Source organism: Mercenaria mercenaria, chromosome 6 (genome assembly GCF_021730395.1).
Source record: "Mercenaria mercenaria strain notata chromosome 6, MADL_Memer_1, whole genome shotgun sequence".
Taxonomy (NCBI): domain Eukaryota; kingdom Metazoa; phylum Mollusca; class Bivalvia; order Venerida; family Veneridae; genus Mercenaria; species Mercenaria mercenaria.
The window spans coordinates 6,782,363-6,806,884 of NC_069366.1; the positions used below are offsets into that span (position 1 = coordinate 6,782,363).

Here is a 24,522-nt window from a genome sequence, read left to right on the forward strand (position 1 = left end):
CGACTGTTAGCCTTCACTTCACACATTTCATTTTCAAACGTCTGTGTTTGAACTAGTTTGAATATGGCCATCTGTGCCATTTGCATTTCCGTCGCACTTAGGATTTTACTACTTACCCTGTTACGAAGACTTCGCCTTTTCGGCAGGAATTTTTGCATTAAAAGCCACTTGAAACGGAGTAGCCAACCGACTGCACTTTGTAGCTTATGCCAGTCGGAAAACTTACTTAGCAACGTACCCATGCTCGAATCACGCTTCACTTGTGTGTTTAGTACGCTAGCCTCAGGCTTGAGCTCTATGTCATCCTCGTGCAAGGTTATGTTACTTACCTTAGCTGGCCACTCTGCCTCATTACCTTAAGGAATTTCGGGCCAGACAACCATGTTTCAAGCCTTTCGTTCTCTTGCGGATCATACCTCTTGACGCCATGTCGGCAGGTTACTCTTAGAGGGTACATACCTCCAGTCATGTGGTGACGTCACCTCATGAATTACGGACAGTCTGTTTGCAACAAAGGTCTTGAACCTTTTCCGTTCATTCCTTATGTACCCCAATACAATCATGGAGTCTGTCCAAAAGTATCTTCCAGAAATTTGGATGTCAAGCTCCTCTGTAACTATCTGATAAAGTTTGACAGCAACTACTGCTGCTGCCAGTTCGAGTCTTGGAATTGAGATACGTTTTATAGGCGCTAACCTTGACTTACCTATAATAAGGCTGCACTTACTGCGTCCGTTGGCGTCATACGCCTTTACGTACACGGAAGACCCGTACGCAAATTCACTAGCGTCGCTGAACATGTGAAGTTCAGCTTTCAACGTTGACCTGTCAAGGTCACTTGGGATTGTACATCTGTCAATACTCACCTTGGATAATGCCGGCAGACGGTTTAGCCACTGTGACCATTTTTCTGCTTCCGCATCTGGAATTAGTTCGTCCCAACCTAAGTTCAGCCTACAAGCACGTTGTAAGATCAATTTTGGTATTAAAGTCACTGGTGCTACTAATCCAAGTGGGTCATACAACGAACTTGCGACCGACAAGATGCTGCGTCTTGTCGTGCCCTTATCATGGAGATTAACATCAAACACAAACTGATCCTGCTTAACAAGCCACTGTAACCCGAGAGTTCGCTCACAGAACGATTCGGTGTTAAGATCTAATTTGGCCCTCGGTTCGGCTCGATCCCTTTCAGGGATTGAGTTCATGACTTGTTCACTATTGGAAAGCCATTTCGTAAGTCTGAAACCCCCTAGCGAGAGTAGTTCTCTCAGTTCAGCGGCAAGCCTAATTCCCGAACTCGGATCCAATACGGACTTCAGAAGGTCATCAACATAGAAATTACGTTCAACCGTACTTACCGCTTCTTGACTGAATTTGTCCATATTGTCATTTGCGGTGCGCTTTAAACTGAAGGCTGCACAACTGGGCGACGAAGTCGCGCCAAATAAATGTACGTTCATGCGGTACTCCTTTGGCTCCTCGTGTAGGTTACCTCGAGGCCACCAAAGGAACCTTAGGGCATCCCTGTCCTGTTCACACACTCTGACTTGGTGGAACATAGCTTCTATGTCCGCAACCAGTGCCACTGGTGCCTGCCTGAAGCGCATCAGTACTCCAGTTATACTGTTGGTAAGGTCGGGGCCTTGTAAAAGATTATCATTCAAAGATGTGCCTTGATACTTAGCAGCACAATCAAAACAACCCTTACCTTGCCTGGCTTCTTTGGATTAAGCACGGGATGGTGTGGGAGGTACCAAGTTCGACCGGGTTCGAATCCTCTCTAGCATCCACCAAGGAAGCGTACCCACGTTCGATATACCCATTTACTGTTTCTTTGTACATATCAAGTAACCGATCATCTCTTTGAAGTTTTCTTTTCAAGTGACCGAGTCGTATACTGGCCATCTTCACGTTATTTGGAAGACTTACATCAGGGTCCTTCCATGGGAGCCCTAACTTGTAGTGACCGTTTTCCTTTGTTACCGTACCTTCCATACTGGACAGGGCACGACGGTCCTCCTGTGACATCCCTGTGCCACAACTCTCGACATCTCGAAAGTCAGTAGTCCATAGCTTATCAATTTGCAACTGTGTACTAGATGCAAGCTGAAAATTAATACTACCGTGATCTAATGATGGCCTATTACCTATTGGCCCGATAATGCTCCAGCCTAGCATCGTCCTGATTGCATAGGGCTCACCTCTTTTTCCCCTTCGCTGCTCCTCTACCCAGAATGCATCTGGGGTGTCGCTTCCGACGAGCAACTCTACTTTACCGACATCAATTTTCGGTAAATAAATGCCACTTAAGTGTTTCCACTTACCTGCTACAGACTGGTCCGGTAACGACTGCAATGAGATAGGCAAGGTTTTGACAGACCATACCCTTCTAAGGTCAATAACTTGACCTCCATTCAATGCACTTACCTGTAACTGCACTTCTCTGCCAGTCTGATTCTGACTAGACTTGTTAACTGTAGTTAACGTGAACTTACAAGGTTTACCTTCAACCCCTAGCCTTTTGATAAGACTATCATTGCACAACGTTACATCACTCCCTTCGTCTAGGAGAGCATACGTCTCTACTTGTGAAGATTCCGTTCCTACTACTACTGGAACAATGCGCAAACTGACCTGATTCGGTTGAGACCGAGATTCGGAAGCAGCGACATACTTATCCTGCCCATTTTCATACTCACGGTTATGACCAGAGTCTCGGTGAAACATTGTATTATGTTTCCCGGTACAACCTGAAACCTCGCATAAACTAATTTTTCTACAATTTTGTGCAGTATGCTTAAAATTCATGCAATTTTCACACATTTCATGCTCTCTGATAACTCTCAGCTTTGAATCAATATCAATTAGTCTAAACTCTTGGCATTCCCTTAATTTATGGGCCTTCTTGCAATAAATACATGATAATCGTGCCCTAGGGGTATTTTCTGGGAGAGATTTACCTGAATTTCTCTTATCAGATCCAGTGGACAGTGTTACAACTTTATTTCTTTGTGAAGGGTTATCATGGGACTTTCGGGGCAAGATTTTTATGTGCTTATTAGACTCATTTGCAAGGTCATAACCATACATAGTATTTGCAACACTAGAACGTTCCTTTACAAAGGTTAACAGGTGATCGAAATTTGGTTCGACTCCCTGTTCTATTAGGCTACTTGCACGTTCAACCCACTTAGACCGAATGTGGACCGGTAGTCTCCCAACAATTTTTCTTAGGTTTTCAGTATTATTCACATCTGACCTGAAGCCTAGCTGTGAGAGAGTGATGTGGCATTTTTCCGTATTAAGCGACAGATTCAACAATCCCTTAACATCGTTGCTCTTAATGACACTGCCATTTATCAAACTATCTACATGTGACCTGGCCACTAAATGGGGTTTGCCGTATCTGGATTTCAATATTTCTTTAGCCCTTAAATAGCCTTCGTCCGGAGGCAAAATTACACAATCTTCTATACAATATCTGGCATCTCCCTGACATAACTGAATAAGATAATTTAACCTTAACCTACTATCACTTACCCTTGTCTCAATATTTGTTTCAAAGTTACTAAGAAACTTACAGTAATCAGCAGGATTCCCATTGAACTTAATTAATTCCGGTTTTGGTAAACCATGAAAGTCCTGAACACCGAATTGAACTGGTGGCACGTTGTCACAAAGTTTGTCACTATTTCCTTGGAAAGGTACGTCCTTACTACACTTATTCACATAATCACCCACTTTGTTGTCCGGTGATGAGCCGTCCGGTAAGGATAGGTAGTCCATGCCTTCGTCGTTATCCGACTCCTCATCCTCTATGTCCGGCCGCTCTACTTCATGCCGGGCAGTCTGTAGTTCGAGCTCCCGCCGAAGCTCCTCACTCTTGCGTTCTAGTTCTTGTTTTTCTTGTATCTGGCGCAGACGCAGTTCCGCTTTCCTCTTGCGTGACGCTGCGGAGTTGTGTGAAGAAACGGAACTTCCGCGGTTTGTGTTATTTTCAGATGAGTAACTCATTCGCGATAACAAGAAGCTGTACCGTTCTTTCATTTCCGTGAGCTTATTTTCATTTATTGACGCCTCACATCTTCGACGTACGTCAAGCAATTGCTCCCAGCAATCACAAAGTTCTTTCTGCAACTGTTCGAACCCAGAGTCACCTGCCTTTAGCTTAATGTCAATTGCCTTCGTAATCCTCGAGAAGCTTGCGACGAGCTTCTTCGCTGTAGCTTCGGTTTCTTCTCGTGCCGAGCCGTCAGCCATTTTATGAAATACTAATTCTTATGTCCGGAATATACAAAGCACATATAATCCAGAAAATTTAACTTTGCACTAACTATGCATCATCCAATTAAATTCTTATGTCCGGAATATACAAAGCACATATAATCCAGAAAATTTAACTTTGCACTAACTATGCATAATCCAATTAAATTCTTATGTCCGGAATATACAAATCACATATAATCCAGAAAATTTAACTTTGCACTAACTATGCATAATCCAATTAACTGCAACTTTTCTCGTCACAGATAATGTTCAATAACTGTCGATCTGTCAACTCTTTACTAACTGAGTTGCAATCGTTAATATGTACTATAGCACTACTTCATAACTGTAGTGGGCAGCTTCACCCCAAGTATTTTGGGCAACAAGAAAAAGATGCAATACACGCGCTACTTCAATCACTTTTATTCCTTACGTAGAACATACAATAGTGTAGCGTAGCGGTTATCTGAAAGTCAAAACATTCAAACTATCAGTAACCATAATACATAAAAGAATACGCATAAAACCGCATACGAACATACAAGTATTAACATAAAGAAAACATAATACATTGTACATCTTTAACAAAGAAATTGCGGGAATCCTGCACTAGTTATGTGAACAAAGCCATTACTTAATAAAAATACGAAATCATCTACCTTAACAATAAAATGTGTAATTGTTTCAAAATAAATTATTTGAACAAAATAATTCCTCCGAACAAGGCAGTAAAAACAAAAAATTAACTTACTGAACAATGCTATCTGTGCCCAAAACGTAGTGAATTGAAACATATAGAACTCGTGCCTTACTCGACAAATTCAAAAATCAACTGCGCTCTGGCAAGGCGGCAAATTTTGCATTTGCATATAGTTATTATTTTCTAGGGACAGTTTGACCAACCAAAATGCAGAAAGCGCCCTCTAAGCAGATAAATTCAGAATTTCATTTTCTATATATGGGTGACACTCATCTCTTGTGACCCTAAAGCGTCGGCAGGAACCAGAACACTATAAATTAACATTACGTTGGACAGCGGACATGATAAATGTCCATCAAAAATTAGTAAACCCGATAATCAAAACCTGAACAAATATTCGGAGTCTGAAACAAGATGTAATATCCGCAAGATACAAGGAAAACCCTAAACACTGCTGGTTCTACACCAATTCAAGGAAGCAAAAGTCCTTTGGAGTCACTCCACTCAAGAACAGAGACGTGTTCATTCACAGCAACAGTGCTGCTAAAGCGGAAATTTTGAACAATCAGTTTAGGTCAGTCGTTACAGATGAAGATCTATCTACAATGCAAGATAAGGGTCCCAGCCCATATCCCACCATGAACGATATCAGAGTCGGCAAGAATGGTATTCAAAAACAACTCTCTTGTTTGCAACAACACAAGTCATCTGGCCCAGACTGCAGTAGATAAACTCAACCCCTAGGTATTAAATTGATGTATTCATTATAAACAAAGCGTATTTGATGTGTGCAACATAGTTATTTAATACAAGCTGTAAGGTATTATGATCCTGAAAATATGCTTAAAAGTGCTGTGACCGAGTAGTTTATGTCACTTGTCTTCACATAAAATTGTCTGAGGTTCTATGCCTGCACCCAGTGCCACTGTGGTGTGTTTCAGGCAATACACTTTGTGACTTCTAACTCAGTCGGCCCAGCTGAAAATGGATACCAGCAATTTCCTGGTGGTAAAAGTATAGATCCAACACTACTTAATATATCGGTTGATAAATATGATGGGTGCTATATATTCGTCGCCCAACTATAAAATACTAGTAGTATAAATACATGTATTTTCTGTTCAAAGTCAGATCTAATAGGGGATGAAAATCCCCGAGACGGTAACGTCCGTATATAGTTATTCGTCTTTGTTGTCTGCATATACTGAGGCAATTTTTTTCGATGTTTTCCGGTTCCGGTTTATATACACACCGCAGACTGGTTGTCGGCATGAACATCCGAGCACCCCGAATCAGTCGTAGAAACTCGTAAACCGCGCTAACATGATTATTGTACTTCTTTTTCGTAATGGAAACTGTACATGCAACTGAAAAACACTTTAAAACAGTAAGGAAGTGTAAAGGCCGTCAAGTTTCTGCGTGGAGTGCAAACAAACAAAAAAAATCCTAAAAGCTAGTGCGAGAACGCTGAATGACGTCACCGTCACGGCTTCCGTAAATTTTGCAAAGTATGATATTCGCTGTAAAAGGTATGATGACACTAAATGTAAACTACAGTTTAGAGCAAAATTTCACTTTCTTGAGCGTTGAATATTTCTTTCTAAGCGGATATATAAAAGATAAATCCCCAGTGCTAGGCGGTGCTTTAATTCATATTATATAAAACGAGAACCCACTATTCTGCCTTGAAGTTATTGAACTGACCATAGCTCAAACCAGCAAATCCTGCATGCAAATCAGATAGACCAAATACTGACTAAGTTGTTAATCGTATACTTTAATATGTACATCGCTGCGCGAACTTAAAGGAGTGCTGATTTAAAGCCCAATGGTCAGTACGAAATTGGCTGGAGCAGTCATTTAGTTTGAGAGCCCTCGACGAGAATAAGAAGCTTATGTTTAAATCTAAATTTCGAGGACTAGTTACAATGAAAACCCCTAAACAATGTTGGTCCTACACCAATTCAAGGAAGCAAAAGTCCTTTGGAGTCACTCCACTCAAGAACAGAGACGTGTTCATTCACAGCAACAGTGCTACTAAAGCGGAAATTTTGAACAATCAGTTTAGGTCAGTCGTTACAGATGAAGATCTATCTACAATGCAAGATAAGGGTCCCAGCCAGCTTATAGCTAGCAGACTTCGAGGCAGGAGACAAGTTAATATCATCCAGCTTGACTCCATAACCTCAGATCCCCTTTCTAAATCCCAGTTTGTTTAGTTCTGCTCATTGTTTTCTCGTTTAGGGCAAACCCATTATTTTAACTGGGGACCATACGCCGCTTTTCATGGAATTACACACTAGTGTAGCATTGAAGGTTCCATGTGCACCGCCGTATGAACATTACGAACAAAAAGTTCAACCACATAGATACCAATTACTCTCAACATGGTCACAGTCCCGAGACGGCTGAAAGCATCTGGATGTTACGGTCAGCGGGACTGTACTTGGAGCAACCAATCAGTGCTACTGCTACGAAAGATAACATGACGCTTTGGTTTGTTAGACGAAACTTTAGCGACTGTCCACCCTAGGTCAAACATGCAGCTCACTACCATCATCAGGCCTACTACTGAATACACCTCCACAGACTGGGATCCGGCCTCCACTATCGACATACACACTCTGGAACAGGTCCAGAGGAAAGCGGCTTGTTACAACCGTTACACAGACCATACGCCAGATGGTGTAACAAAATGCTCCAAGAACTTGGTTGGGAACCCCTACTGACGATACATAGCTCGGCAGTCGGTGCTGTTCAAGATCATCAATGGCATCACCGAAGTCCCTGAGAGCCCATTGACATAAAGCGACCAGCGAACAATAGGCGTCAAACCTTTCTACCAAATACGGGTATCAATTAACATCTACCAGATGTCTTACTTTTAGAACCCTTTCTCCTGTATTAAAACATAGCATGATATAATAGTAACACATATTTTTGATTTTTGTTTTTATTTCGAATTTGTTAAAGTTTCGGAGAAAAATCAGTATTTAAGTGAAATAAAAAGATAGCACATACTGATCGAACCTAGTTAGAAGAATGACTGTTCTAGGTTGATATTAAAATGGGAGAAGTTATATATAATATAATAACAAGAAAACATTTATAGTACTAGTATTTTATAGTTGGGCGACGACTATATAGCACCCATCATATTTATCAACCGATATATTAAGTAGTGTTTGATCTAAACTTTTACACCAGGAAATTGCTGGTATCCATTTTCAGCTGGTTCGACTTAGTTAGAAGTCACAAAGTGTATTGCCTGAAACACACCACAGTGGCACTGGGTGCAGGCATAGAACCTCAGACAATCTGAAGACAAGTGACATAAACTACTCGGTCACAGCACTTTTAAGCATATTTTCAGGATCATAATACCTTACAGCTTGTATTAAATAACTATGTTGCACACATCAAATACGCTTTTTTATAATGAATACATCAATTTAATACCTGGGCGTTGAGTTTATCTACTGCAGTCTGGGCCAGATGACTTGTGTTGTTTCAAGCAAATGAGTTGTTTATGAATACCATTCTTGTCGACTCTGATATCGTTCATGGTGGGATATGGGCTTGGACCCTTACCTTGCATTGCAGATAAATCTTCACCTGTAAAGACAGACCTAAACCACCGAGTCTCAACGTAAGCGTTGACCGGTGGTATAATTATGTGCGAGCAGGTCGCTTTTTGCGGTTGTTTTCACCAGTCAAGGTAATATTTTCCTTCGTAGTTTTTTTTTCATTTATAAAGCTTTGTTATTAAGAATTGGCCGAGGATGACCTACAATGAACGCGCTTTGATGGTGATGCATTGAATTTTTCATGTCATTAGTATTTGTTTCTAACATTCAGGAAATATTCACTAAAAAACACGTATTTTGATACCATATCGTAGTTTTCTCGCTTTAAATGGATAAATTACTGTTAAAATGTCCTGTGATTTAGTTATACATGTACGATATACTCACTTTAACAGATCGGTCACCGTTATATGCAGTTTAAAAAATCACATAGCCCGGAAAAACCCGGCCGTCGGCGAAGGTGCTGTCTTACGTCCGAGTCGGCGGTACACCAAAATAAAAATGCATACGTACGAGCTGGTGGAATTTATGAAAAACGATATTTTCAAGACTTTTCAGGATCCGACAGTGGACAAAATGCATTTTTATCGATATATAGACTACCATTTCATGTTTCTTCGTTGTGCACAGTCATTTTAACATATGTCGGTTTCATACTCGATGCCTGTACTAAATAATAATGAATTAAAGGGTGGCGGGAGACTCAGGCCCCATCTAACGGATTCTTATGGTATATTATTTATATAGTAACTATATAATGCTATACCATAAGGATACCGTTAGATGAGGCCTATGGCGGGGGACAGTAGCTGTGTGCACAATAAATAAATCGTATGCTTTTAGGTATAAATTATGACATTGCCACACTATGATGCTTCATCAATGACGCGATCATTTTAAAGCCAGAGATATTTTAAATTCTGAATTAAATTGATAGATACATTTGATAATTTTATTTCAGTCATCTACCATGGATGAAAATGTGAACGCCGCTGTGTCATCAATATTGGATGACATGGAGGGTGTGATCGCGACAAGAGGTAAACATGCACATTTTGATTGAAATAAGATCTACATAAGAGTGTGGAGGTGGCAGTAGGGCCATTCGCTAGGATGTCTAGGGTATAGTTTTTTTTGTTTGTTTGTTTTTTATTTAAATTGTCCCATTGAACGTTCGTACCAGCACGGATACCTCCCACTTGAATCTGGCAGACCAGAGCCCTTCTAGAAAATTGATCTGAGTATAGAATTTTCCAGATATAAAGAAGGCCCTAGATGTTCATATGTTAGTATTTTTTATTCTAAGGATGTACTTCTAATGTACAGAATGTTGGTGGCAATTTGCCGTGCAATAAAGGTAAGTATTGCCTTATATATAACAGTAAATGATCAATGGAATGTCTGATGCTACTCAATAGCTTTTATTCGATAGCTATTGGTTGAAATCTATGTAGAACAAAGAAATAATTTTTCTTAATTATAGAAAAAGAAAATTGATTTACTTTCAGTGTTGATATGACATAATTATGAACCTGTATCCAATTTCACCAAAATCAAGCGTTTGGTTCATAAGAAATTTGAGATTTGTTCGTGCCATTGAATCGCAAAACATCTGAAAGTATACTTTTATATATATTATATAAAACAAGTGAGTATAACTGGGAACAAAAGCTGCCACTCGACTAATGTCAGTGCTTGATAGTTAACTATTCACTATCTTCATTGAAAGGTTTTGGTCGAGACAAATTCTTTTAAATCAAGTGATTTCTTTAAATCGAAAAAGTACCATAATTCTATGAGCACCGCATGAAACAGTAACTGAAATTTAAATTGCACAATAAAATATTAGTCAGGATGGTTCACAGAGTCTGTAAATTAGACTGCATATGTGCATAATTAAACTGCACACATTTCTCCATTTAGGAATTCAGTGTATTCATTTAATTTTGGGTTGTATATAGTATAGCAGTCGCAACTTGACCGCGATAGTTGAACTTAGGCTGATTATTCTTATCGATTATTAAGGGGTGCTTTGGGTAGTCGTGTATATTATATGGAATTAGTTTGTATACAGTGCTGTATCAAAGTATATACTTACATTTGATCGTTAAAACTTTCCAATACATTAATTTATATTTCCATTTCTCGTGCAGCTCGTGCTTTACGTACACTCCTTTTCAATAATAGGTTGTGTCTTATAATGTATTATAATACAAAGGTCAACCACCGGGGTCAAGTTGCTTCCACTATACTTCAATTACTTTTCTCCCAAACGTTACTAGCAATAGTTACACCTATTAATATACTAAGCACATCTAGAAACGCAACATTTTTCAACATATATATACATGTAAAAGGAAAAATGTAAAAGGAAAGTGTGAAAGAAAAACGAGGGGAAAAACGTTGCGTATATAGATGTACTTAGCTTTTAATAGGTCCAACTGTGGTTTAACTGTACTGTAAGCGTAGACACATAGGCAAATACTAGTCTGGCGATCGCGAAGGCCACATTACTATTCGGGCATAAAATCCTGCTAAATGCGCTAAGACTGTGCACAATGATGCGTTAAATGACTGTGCACAACGAAGAAACATGAAATGGTAGTCTATATATCGATAAAAATGCATTTTGTCCACTGTCAGATCCTAAAAAGTCTTGAAAATATCGTTTTTCATAAATTCCACCAGCTCGTACGTATGCATTTTTATTTTGGTGTACCGCCGACTCGGACGTAAGACAGCACCTTCGCCGACGGCCGGGTTTTTCCGGGCTATGTGATTTTTTAAACTGCATATAACGGTGACCGATCTGTTAAAGTGGGTATATCCTACATGTATAACTAAATCACAGGACATTTTAATAGAAATTTATCCATTTAAAGCGAGAAAACTACGATATGGTATCAAAATACGTGTTTTTTAGTGAATATTTCCTGAATGTTAGAAAAAAGCAGGGGCGTAGGGACGATTTGAGCATTGGGGCAGCGGAGGGGGTAGGTTTGGTAGGGGGGGTCCCCCACCTACGAACAGGGTCCGGGGTGGCCCCGGGAAAATTTTGCATATAGCTAGAGTAAATGGTGCAATCTGGCGACTTCTTGGACTGCTCAGTATCTGTTGAACATACACGGTTTATTTTTCGAGTTTTCACCCCTATTTACAGTTTACTATGTTTAAACACTGTAATGGCGGTACGATGTTAGATACGGACAATGTCCTGCCAGGGTAAAACCAGTAATGTCTAAGTAGAGGATCGAGCACAAGACCCTGACTTAAAGGGGTAATCCAGTCCTTATAGCATTTTAGTCATTAAATGGCATTATAAAGGTAAAACGCAATTCACTGTTTTCTTTGAACCATTGAGGGTTCTTTTTACCAAATGATCGATTTGGAAATGCAAAATTGCGAGGCTGATTGGCCTTTTATATTTTTATGTAGAAGCTGTAATACTTGTTAATTTTACTAGATCTGTAAAATCTACGAGGATTTTTCTACATTTTATGCGTTGAATTTAATCATTATGATTGATGCCTTTGATTTTCAAACAATATGTTTAAATGTCAAAAATATTTAATTTAATATATTTTATGTAAAGACATCTAAAGATCCCGATTTGCGTTTGTGTTTTACTCAAGATACTTTCCTTTGTCGGGAGAACTTGAGACACAACATTAATTGCAATTAATTGCAATTTTGGCAGTAAACAATTAAAAACGATTAACTTTCATTAATTAAATTAATGTATTGCCTATAATCCGAGTCTGCGGGGCGTGAAAATACGGCGACCCTGGTCGTTGCGGATTATCGATTTTGTACAATACCCTGTCACCAAGGTGATCTAGCAAGGTGTCGGTGATATGACAAGATTCTGTGTACATATCAGTCGCCGTTGCACTTCATGATAAATGGAAGACCGCTGTATTTATTTTCAATTATATTTTCTAGCCTTTTCAAAAATTTACGAGTTCGGTATTTCGCCGCTCCTCGAAATATTGGGGCGGCGAGTGCCGCCCCTGCCGTCCCAGCTCCTACGCCCTTGAAAAGTACAAATGACATGAAAAATTCAATACATCACCATTAAACCGCGTCCATTGTAGGTCATCCTCGGCCAATTCTTAATAACAAAGCTTTAAAAATGAAAAAACTACGAAGGAAAATATTACCTTGACTGGTGAAAACAACCGCAAAAAGCGACCTGCTCGCACATAATTATACCACCGGTCAACGCTTACGTTGAGACTCGGTGTTAACTGATTTTTCAAAATTTCCGCTTTAGCTGCACTGTTGCTGTGACTGAACACGTCTCTGTTCTTGAGCGGAGCGACTCCAAAGGACTTTTGCTTCCTTGAATTGGTGTAGGACCAGCAGTGTTTAGGTTTTTCCTTGTAACTTGCGGATATTACATCTGTAAATTATTTTTGTGTGAATCTCTAATTTGTTTCTAAGTCTGTGACTTGAGTTGTGTGTATCTTGTCCAACTAGCAGCATTGCCCGTACTTCTAGACTTTTTCTATGTCCAATACTTTCCCTTGGTCAGCTGTCCGAGGTTGTTGTCTGTCCAGGGGTTGCTGAAGCGTGCAAGGTTTCTACGTGTGGACACAAACTCACGGGTGACCTTGTCGATTGTTGTCTTTAAATATTCCACATATCGTCAGAGATAGTATTCTCTATGAAGTCTGTGCTAAACTTTCGCGGTGTTCGCTTTCTTCCACAGATAGATAGTTCCCCCTCTTTGACCGAACATGGTCAGTCGGCATGGCTAAATCGAACAGTACGATGTCATGGTCGATCTTATCTGTAATAGGCGTAAGTGGTTTACCTTGGATGTGAGGTCAGTATAAAATCTAGTATGTTATCCTTCCTGGTCGGAAAAGTTGCTATTTGTTCAAATCCTAGGTCTGAAGTAAGCTGTAAGTAATGTTGATTTACTCTTTAGGCGTAGTTCCTAGATTATGGTACAGAGTTGTCTTCCTTTGATATATCAGGAATATTAAAGCACGGAAGTGGATCTCTTGTTCTATTATTTCTGGTGGAATAACTCCTTACGGGTGTAACCTTAATACTTTTCATCACTGCGAGATTGACGGCGGTAGTATGAATCAATGATGATCTTTTTACGTAATCGATTTCTGTTGGAGCCAGTGCTAGAGCACTTAACGTCTGTGATGTCTCTTTTCAATACCATGTGGGTTGTAATGTCTTTTGTTCCTGTGCACATCAAATCCAAGGCTCTCCTCAAAAATCTCAGATGAATTAATGTCTTTGGTTAACCATGTCTCTGTACCGAAAATAACACCAGGCCGAGTTGATTCTACTTAGGTTGATATTAATTTAACTTTCTTCTTAGCTTTGAAAGTCTCATGGAATTACTGTTTCTGATCTTTGTAACAGTACGAGTAGCTTTCGGAGAATATGCAGTGTCAGTACGGGTTGTCTATCTTAAAGTACAACCTATATAAGATAAATGATAAGAACAGTAAGTACCTGTGTCCCAAGAAACTTAATATCTTCCGGATGAAAATGTTTTAAAGAGTTTGATTTGAGCTAGTGACCTAGTTTTTGACCCCAGTTGACCCATTTTCAAACTTGACCTAATTCATAAAGGTAACCATTCTGACAAAATTTCATGAAGATTAGTTGAAAAATATAGCCTCTATCGTATACACAAGGTTTTTCTTTGATTTGATGTAGTGACCTAGTTTTTGACTCGGGATGACCCATTTTCAAACTTGGCCTAGATTTTATCAAGGTTATCATTCTGACCAAAATTCATGAGCATCAATTGAAAAGTAAAGCATCTATCGCATACACAAGGTTTTTCTTTGATTTGACCTAGTGACCTAGTGTTTGACCCCAGATAACCCATTTTCAAACTTGGCCTAGATTTCATCAAGGTTATCATTCTGACAAAATTTCATGAAGATCAGTTGCAAAATACAGCCTCTATCGCATACACAATCTAAATGTTGACAGACGACAGACAGACGACGGACGACAGACGACGGATGCCGGACATCGAGCAACCACAATAACTCATCTGAGTATTGCTCACGTGATCTTCTCAGATCGTTCAGCACGACTTTTATGTCGTGTTATTGGTACTGTTTAGTTTCTAAACCTGACCATTTCGCCTGGGTGGTTCCAATACTCCCGCTTTCATAGTCTTGGATATTGTTTAATCAGCCCTTGGATATGGTGTCTGCTTTTTAATTTTGTCTTTTGACAGTTCCTGTGATACGCAGGCTCCATAACCTCAGATCCCCTTCCTAAATTCCAGTTTGTTTATTTCTGCCCATTGTTTTCTCGTTTGGGACAAACCCTTTACTTTATCTGGGGACCAAATGCCGCTCTTCATGGAATTACACGCCTCAACACGTGTATCATTGAAGATTCCATGTTCACCGCCGTTTGAATACATCTGCGGATGTCTCTAAATTGTTTTTTGTACTTTTAGCATGTGTAAATGTGGAGTTCTGCTCAACCCGGGGCTAAAGGGCGTGGACGGTAGCATGCATTTCCACTACCGTCCATGAACAGGCTCAATGAAACCGAGCCTGCAACATTTTCATTTTTGACGTGTTGAGCGACCTGTGAAGTTTTCACTTTCCTCTATTCTAAAAATGGGACCACCTAGAGTTATGGTTCTTTGTCACTACACGTCCTCATAATGAGCTCTATCATTGAATGAAGTTACAACTTAATATATTTAATACTTTTTTAGTTATCCTACGGACAAGAAGTGTAAAAGAAGGACGTTCCTACATATAGGTATTCTTCTCTTCTTCTTGGCGTTCACCGCCTACACTGTCACCCCTGATCCAGCAATGAAGGATGCCGTCTTCTTCAGGTCCTCCTTCTTGCCGTGCACTTTGGTTTTTATTAGGGTACTGTTTGGCCACACACTTTTTCTTTGGTTTTCCAGACATGGACATCTCTGCAGAATGTGCTCAGCAGTTTTCTGTTCCAGACCACAGTGGCACATCGGAGAGGGAGACAATTTAAGCTTTGTACACATGTGGGCATTTAACCTGTTATGTCCTGTGCGAAGCCTTAAGATGATGACTTGTTCCCATCTTTCTAGTAGGTGGTAGTCATCTTTGGTTGGCCTTGGCTTTGTAAGTGCTTTAATCATTGTCACATTCTCCTCGTGAGTAATGGCATTTTGTGGCTGGTTATCTGTAGCTCCAAGCTTGGCTAATATGTCTGCATTCTCATTTCCAGGTACACCACAGTGTGCAGGTATCCATTGTAAGGACACAACTCTTGTTTTGCATAGGCTGAAGTGTCCTGGAGATGGATGTTTGTTTGGAATTTTCCAGTGCTTGGAGTACTGACAGAGCATCCGTGAAGATAACCACGTTGGGGCAGCTCTCTGGAGACTCCTCAATGAGTTTAATAGCTTGCTTGATGGCCTCATCCTCTGCTCTATAGTTGGTACAGTGTCTTCCGGTTGGGATATTATTTGTCTCTGTTCTTCCCGAGGTATACAGTATGAAGATGCCAGCTCCTCCGTCTTTTATTGCAGCTGAAGCTGAGCCGTCTGTGTACACATGTGTCCATGTCTCTGACGGATATGTGTCTTGGATCATGGCCTGTGTAAAGGATAGCTTGGTCATTTCATCTGAAGTACCTGGGGCAAGACCAGGAACATTGGTACGTATAGTCAGGTTGGATTGGTCATGTTTCCATGGCTCTGGTAGATCTTGAATAGTGAAGGGAGTAGTGGTTTGTCCAAGATGCTCTGCAAAGGTTTTGTTGAGCTTCTTGGCTTCATGTACAGAGCTGCCTCTTTTTAAACGATTTTTGGTAAGCCCTTATAGTACGGGAGCCAATGAGGTCTACCATGCATCCCCCACCCTAGACTTTTTTCATAGGTACCAAATTGTTTGGCAGGACCAACTCTTTCAAAATAAAAAATGTTCCCATGAAAAACAAACTCTTTTGAACTATATCTGATTTCACTATTTCCGTGGCAACCATTCAGTTTTGAAAAGGACGACCATATAGATGATACTCAGTCATATCTTTGTCAGTTTTTGTGATAAAACAATAAAAATGATGTCAAAATGGAGCATAGTCATTGACCTTTGAAAAGCAGCATTTTTATATTAACTAATTTGCATATTCATGAATATTAATGAGAATGTTACAAAATAACCAAATTTTGTTAAAAATAACATTTTCTAAGTTTCAAATCAATTCAAATGTACTAATTAGCTTTGTTCTGGTCTAAAAGTATTTCAGTGTTTTGTAATATATTATTATATGATGGTTGTAAAATGTCCCCTAGTACTCACTTTCAGTGTTGTTTGATTTTCTAGTCATTTCGGACCATACTAAAATCGAAATCCTCTTAAGCCATTGCTAGGGGGCGTAAGGTGCTTTTCACACTTCATTACCTCTCATAAACAGCCATGATCCAACTGAGTTTGCTATTTATTTGCTTGGTTGAGATCTTTGCTTCAAAATAATCTTCTTAAAGTCTATTACAAAATGTTTTCAGTAACTCGTTCATACAGCACTCAGTATCTTTCTATCAGTTTTAAATAGCATTATGTGATTGTTTTCCTAACAATTTGGTTTTCATAGACTTAATATCATTCACATTCTTGACTTTTTCCAATTTTAGGCTATAAGTTTAAATCTAAAGATTACTTGAAGTACCTGAAATTTCATTTTGTTTTTTAGTTTTTGTTCAGTGCAGCTTTTCAACAGTGAATATTTCATCAATAAGCCCGTGAATATCTCAATACAGTTCATGTGTTTCTGAAACTAAAGAACAACATGCTTTATTTCTCACGCAAATAACTGCATTGATGCGCTTCACAATAACACAAAAAAAAAAACAAAGACAAATATCAAACAGGGAATGCCACGTACCAAAAACGCAGCCTCCCCAAAATGACAAGACGAGATAGATATTCCATTGAAACAATTTCCATGAAAGGAAGCCCCAAATTGTAACCCTGTTATCAGTGTATGAATGTTAGCAGGGATGTATATATTATTAATATATACAGAATATATACATAAAAATATATAATCAATGTAAAATGTAAGTATTGACAACAATATTGAAACCATCAAATAAAAGAACAACATTTTTAAGAAACAGATATTAATATAATTAAACTGATAGATGCATTAATTCAAAATGAAAAAAGGAACATTGAATGTGCAATGAATGTTTCAGATGATTTCTTTGATGACAAAAGTGAAGAAAGAATTTAGAATTAATACTTTAAAGTTTTAACAAATCCATGATATCATAATATTGAAATCAATGGTTCAGATTTCTTCATAGATATTTCTAAATACATCAAAGTAAAGTGGTAACGTACTTAAAAGCGCCGTTATGGAAAAAAAATCTCACTGCTTGGAAAGTATGGAGCTGTACTACTTTGTAGAAGTATTTAACAACTTGATATCTAAATATTCCTCTGCCATTTTCTGAGAAAATAACGATACAATAAAACAAGATTACTGGAATGGTAACGTAACATGTGTTAAGTATGTTATAAACAGATTCCTCCTTCAAATAAGTATTTACATTATATTTTCATGTGTTTCAGCTCAAATAACACAAGTTTATTGATCACAATTTAGTTCATCATGTTGTTCGGTTTTAGTTATATCCCTTTTTCAGAGATGTCTGTTTCAGCATAGATTAATTTAAGCAAAGGGGTACGTAGGATTTGGGCCGATTTTGGCCCCCACCAAAATGATGATAAAGTATATGCCTTTTTTTACCTAAATGCATGTATTTTCCAAAAATAAACATTAAAATCTGCAAGGACAATTGTTTATGGAAAATTTAATGTTTGCATTATGTGCTGTTGTGAAAGAAAGCATTATCGTGTCTTGGGGGTATACTTAAATAAATTGGAAAAATAAAAAAATAAATGATTACTGTTACAAATGTTTAATTAAAATATTAATGTAAACCCATCAGGCTATTCAAACATGTATAACCCGATAACAGAATTGTCATAGAAACGGTTCTAACTAAGGGAAATAACTCTCTGGAATCCTGAAACTAAAAATTTCTTAAAAAACAATATTTTATTGTTTTATTTTTGTTAACGTTTCAAAGTATAATTTAAAATCATGTTCAGAGGAAGAATTCTTGGTCTGGTATATTTGGGAATAAAAAAGGTGTACTTTTACTGTTGGTTGCCATGGCAACATGGCTAAAATTTAGCATTTTTTAACTTTTTTGCATGTTATGGCTTCAATATTTTGATTTTTGGACATTTATGGGCTGATCACTGTTACAATTGATAATTCACAATGCTCCTGTAAAGAAAACAGAAAATAGCCTTTCAGTTGCCATGGCAACGGGGCTAAAATTTAGCATTTTTTAACCTTTTTGCATGTTATGGCTTCAATATTTTGATTTTTGGACATTTATGGGCTGATCACTGTTACAACTGACAATTCACAATGCTCCTGTAAAGAAAACAGAAAATAGCCTTTCAGTTGCCATGGTAACAGGTCATGTGGTAATCTGTTTAATAATGTTTCCGTAGGATAAGGTAAGTTTTCATCATTTGTTGTCACAACTTAATTATAAAGATAAAACTGTTAGCAGTGATAAAATGGATTTAAATCCACTCACTTTGTTTTGCATGCGAAAAAGGTATAAAAAAATTTTCATTGCCATGGCAACAGAAGAGAAAATGTAGGTTTCAAAGGTTAAGGTACTAATACTGGAGAAAAATAAGTAGAAACTGCACAAGTTCGAAGAGAGCCAATTGAAGAGCTGGTCTCATAATGGCAACAGAAAAAAAAGACAAAATTATATGTCTCCCATGATGGCCTGTCAGTGGTGACTGGGCATGTAACTTACATTTATTTTCAGTATGGTTTGAATTTGAACTTTGACCTATGTGCCAAATTATTATAGTGGTCATCTACTGCACATAGTATATCAAAGTGTTCTCAAGCTTATATAACCTGAATCACTGTTTATCTAATTGTCACTGTGACCTTTATCTTTGATCTACTGACCCCAAATTATTCATCTGTTACATTTAAAGCCTGATGACAATGGGCAAAATTAAGTATCATTCAGCTTTTGATAATAAAATATTTCAGTCTTATATAGGGTCACTGTGATATTGACATTTAACCTACTGGCACCTTAAAGAAACAGTTCATCTATTAGTCTACAATGAATTTTGACAATCATAAGCTAAAGTATTCTGCTATTATTGCAATGATCAGTTACTGCTTTCAGTCTTCTCCATATTTTGTGTATAATCATAAATTCCTTTTATTGATTTCCCTTTCCAGTTATTGAAAGCCAAATATGAGTAATAACCAAATGCTAACTATTACTTAAGAAAATGAATGCAATGCTTTTTCAGTTGTGTACACATTCATATAATTCTGATACTTGGTTATTTTATATGAAGTAAAGTTTATGATTTCAAAAGAAAGGACATATGAAGCTAGTTCCAAGCATGATTATGCAGCTTACTAGAAGACTCTAGACTGTATATATCAGCTTATTTTCTCATAACAAAGCACCATTTAAAAAAAATATATTTAACATACAGGTGCATCATACCTAATCAATATTACTGCCAGTAAATATTTATTGATTTATATATGTAAGGCCATACTATATTAATTGATAGATTATCATCCACTCCCACTATTTTTATGCCTCCCCTTACCATTTTTAGTATGGAAAACTTCTATAAAGAATGTAATAAATTATTTTCTTTCAGTTGTTATTCCTTATAATCAAATCTATTTGACAAAAATAACTATTACATGTCATTATTTCTATTTAACTCTTCATTAAACAAAAATAAAATATATCTGAAAAAAAAAAAAAAAAATCTTACCCTTGTGAAAAAAATTTAATCTAGCAATTAATTTATAATTGCCTCAGATACTAGATAGGAAAACTACACAATGTTATGTGTATTCTGTTATTCAATATTAACCTGTGAAAAGTAATTGGATAACTTTTCATCAGTTTTGTTGCATTTATAATAACTTGCTGACAGAAGATGGTCACTGAATGTTTCATTATCACTTTCAAAAACAAAGATATTTACACAGAAACAAAATTTATTACCATATAAACATATATTATATAACCACAAACATTTTATGTAAAATAATGATGTAGGAATGTGATAAATTAAACAGTTTGATAAATAATTAGTATCCATAAGTTACTAAAAACACTTGACTATCAAGAATTTAGAATTAGCATCCACACTGTAACTTAGATTGAAATGTAACACTGGCAGTCTCTTTCAACACTGTAACTATTACCCTCATGTAAATGTTACAAGCATGGATATTGCACTTTATTAACATAAACATTTGTCACTTTTCAGTAAATGTTACTTGTATATTAATATCTATTCCAAGTCTGTAATTTCTGATGCTCCAGCATGCACCTCCAAATTCATTGTCTATGGCTAATTTCAACCTAGATAGTATACCTAGAATAAAAGAAATAAAAATAATTTTCAAAGTATTTAAAATATTTTGCTTTCTGTGTAAAAAAATGTTAAATGTTAAAATTTTAAGAAAAGATACATCTCTATTTTGCTGTCCCTTGTAAACATGTTGAAAGGTAGATGCAAATTACTGGAAAAAGTGCCATCACTAATTGAAATGAAATATTCAATCATAGGGTTAAAAAGAGAAATCAAACACTCAAAATACTCACAAGTCCTTAGAAAAAACAGCTTAGTCTTTCAACATTTTGGGAAGCTGTAAATTCTGGCCTGTAATGTAATATAAAGCAACTTGATAAATTTTTAATATATCCTTTTGAAAAGGAGTTACTGAAATATTGAATTTTGTTAGGACATATATTGAAATCTGTCTGCTTTTGTCCTAGTTTATAGAAAATTGATTCTGAATCTTGTTCAGAAACAAATATATACATGTACTATCTTCTCATCTTTACAAAAAACAAAAATGCAAGGTACAATCTGTGTGTACATCAGAGCATAATTAGTGTTTTGAAGTTTTATTTATCAGATCTTCCTTAGGTAATTCAATTCAATTCCACAGTTACAGGTTTTGTGTTTTGTGATCATGAAAGGCAAGGAAGAGTTCTAAATTACCTTCTTATCATACTGGTTGTTTTGGGGCATTCAATGTTTCAAGACACACAGTAATACTATCTGAAATAAAAAAGTCAAAGAATAATTTATGACATAACCAATATGCATAATTGTGTGTTAATTTAATTACAGAGGTCATAATCAATAATGTTTCAGAAAATATTTCAACTTCAAGTCTCTAACACTTTCAATGCTTAGAATAAAAACAATGCCTTCATATAACCAGCATTCATCACACTACAAAGGCAAATTCATAGCAATATTATTAACAGTTTTGCAAAATATGACTAAACATCTTTTAATATTCATCAAATAAAATTTTACATTCAATCTTAGATGAAAATATAGAATAAGATGAAAATACAAGAAAATATTGAATATCTTAAATGAAATTAATCTTAGAAGCTTTATGAATATGGCCTCAGGTTTATAGATATAAAGTCACAAAATGAATTTCAGAGCAATTTTCTTGAATTAAAAGGTAATGTCCTGATAGGTACATGTATCAGACTGGCATTCCACAGCAGCTGCTCTTTCACTGTATAGAATGTGTCATGAGAACAGAAGTCATAACACCACTAAGTACTATATCTTGGGTCTTATAGTTGATCTGGTGTTACTCTTGCATAAATATGACAAACATTTCCTTTTATTCTAGAAAATACAGGTCAATGAAATTTCAAAAGGACCTTGTAATACTCTGCAACCCTGGATATACAGAATATAGAATAATTATTTAAGTGTTTATGCCTTCAGTAGAAACAAAGTATATAGATGGTTAAAGAACTGTGGAGATTAACTTGGAAAGCCTATATCATAAGAAAAATTGTGTAATGAAAATTTTACAATTATCAAAAAGACATACCTTGTTGACCACTGACCAGTTGAAGGTAACTAAATAAATCATCTCAATTCATACCATTACCTGAAATATGATACAAAACAAACACTGATTAGTGCAAGACATCACAATAATAATGTTGATAAGACCTTTACAATTTCAATCATATTCTGTTGACAATGAAGCAGACAGTGAAGCATTATTTTATACCTGAAGGGTTTGTCTCATTTGTGAAGGACATCAGAAAAAATATTCCATATTTTAATAATCAATGAACAATATCTGTTTGCTTGTATTTGTCAAATTACTGCTTCATTACTTTCAGTAAATATGAACTATTCATACAGTGATCATGTATGCAATTCAATGAGTAGAGTCTACACTTTCATCTTTTCATCAGGTTGAATCTACTGTTATAAACAAATCAGAAAAATAATGCAAAATGTAAACACTACATGTCAGTAGATTTTTTTCTTTTGCAGTCTTATCAAGGTGGACAGTTATGACCAAAACACCACCGTTTTAAGCGTGATAAATTAACAGACATCCCTTCCCAGTCCATTTATTTTAACTTTTTATGAAATTATGTCATTATTGTTGTGGACTTCATAAACATCGTCCGGTTACTATGTATGTCCGAAGCTCTAACGATGTCAAATTTAATAATCAAGTGCTGAAAATAATCATTCGAAAATACAGAAATGTTGAATATCTCTAATCACTACTGCAAGTTATTGTGTGTCACTGTCACTATCGTTGTGACACTCGTGTGTCAATAATTCTGCTTGTTTTCCATTGAAAGGGAATCGAATGAATACTCTTTTGGTTTATTTAACACAACAAAATGGCATTTAATCTACTTACCATATAAATTCCACGTAGAAGGGTAAACAATTGTAATTATTCCACGATAAATAATCTACTTTCGTTTTCACATCCACATGTTGACAGTGGCGCCACCTATAATATTGCCTGGCAACGAGCACCTAGCTTCAAGGGAGGCTACTCGTATACGTGAAAAAGGCCAAACAAATATTATCGTTTTTTCCAAAATTCGTTTATTAGCAACCCTTGCTCCGGTTTCTGGTTAGGAAAATATTAAATGGAATTAACAATTTTAATAGCTGTTATAAATTGTTAACCGGAGCAAGGGTTGCTAATAAGCGAATTTTGAGTCTGAAATGGCCGAATTCAGCAATTTTAACACAAAATGCCAGTACCGTTCGTACTTTGAACTCATTTTACACCAATACTGAGAATGTGTTAATATTAAAAACGACATAGTTCGGTAGTTTAAAGTTTTGTTTAATGAAAACTGTCGATTTTTAACACTGTCATCGATCTTTTTATTTTTCAAAAATCGGGGGCCATCTGCCTATATAAATCCTACGTACGCCTTTGCTAAAATACTTAATGTAGAAAAATATTTATCCCTCACAGTAATAAAATACTACTCTACAAAACACTGAGAGACATTAAGACCAGATCAAAGCTGTCTGACCTATATTTTCTAAATAATTGATGTAACAAAACAAGGTTATTGAAATGGTAACGTAGCATGTGTAAAGTATGTTACATACTGAATCAATAGTTGGAGGACACCTATCAATAAGAAAGACAGTTGATAGGATACAAACAAGTTTTTACTGGCCTGGGTTAACTAGTGATGTCACAAGGTTTTGTAGGTCGTGTGATATATGTCAGAAAATGATCCCAAAGGAAAAGTTAGAAAGGTTCCATTGGGAGATATGCCAATAATGGAGACACCATTTCATCGGGTGGCTGTGATTTAATAGGACCTATTGCTCCTATTTCAAGAAAGGAAATCGGTATATTCTTAGCGTGGTCGACTATGCCACAAGATATCCTGAGGCAGTTGCATTACCTAGGATTGAGACAGAACGGGTGGCTGAAGCTTTACTAGATATATTTTCCAGAGTAGGATTTCCATCCGAAATCTTAAGTGACAGAGGAAGTCAGTTTACCTCACAGCTGATGGAAGAAGTTTGTAGGCTGATCAGCCTGAAA

The 24,522-nt window shown here is 36.9% G+C and overlaps 2 protein-coding genes and 1 long non-coding RNA gene across 3 annotated transcripts; all 3 read right to left on the reverse strand.

Moving 5' to 3' along the window:
* Nucleotides 1–1,707: 1,707 nt before the first annotated feature.
* On the reverse strand, nucleotides 1,708–4,263 carry LOC123560989 (uncharacterized). Its single transcript, XM_045353137.2, has one exon. It carries the CDS (start codon nucleotides 4,261–4,263, stop codon nucleotides 1,708–1,710), a length of 2,556 nt encoding a protein of 851 aa, XP_045209072.2.
* An 11,089-nt stretch (nucleotides 4,264–15,352) lies between these two features.
* Nucleotides 15,353–15,970, reverse strand: LOC128557936 (uncharacterized). Its single transcript, XM_053546610.1, has one exon. The coding sequence runs from the start codon at nucleotides 15,968–15,970 to the stop codon at nucleotides 15,353–15,355; it is 618 nt and encodes a 205-aa protein (XP_053402585.1).
* Nucleotides 15,971–20,619: 4,649 nt separating this feature from the next.
* Nucleotides 20,620–23,900, reverse strand: LOC123527913 (uncharacterized). The gene is made up of 5 exons (XR_008371238.1): nucleotides 23,359–23,900; nucleotides 22,519–22,578; nucleotides 21,654–21,713; nucleotides 21,251–21,308; nucleotides 20,620–21,020 (listed from the first exon to the last, which is right to left on the reverse strand). It is a non-coding gene; the product is annotated as an uncharacterized LOC123527913 (long non-coding RNA).
* Between the last annotated feature and the right edge of the window lie 622 nt (nucleotides 23,901–24,522).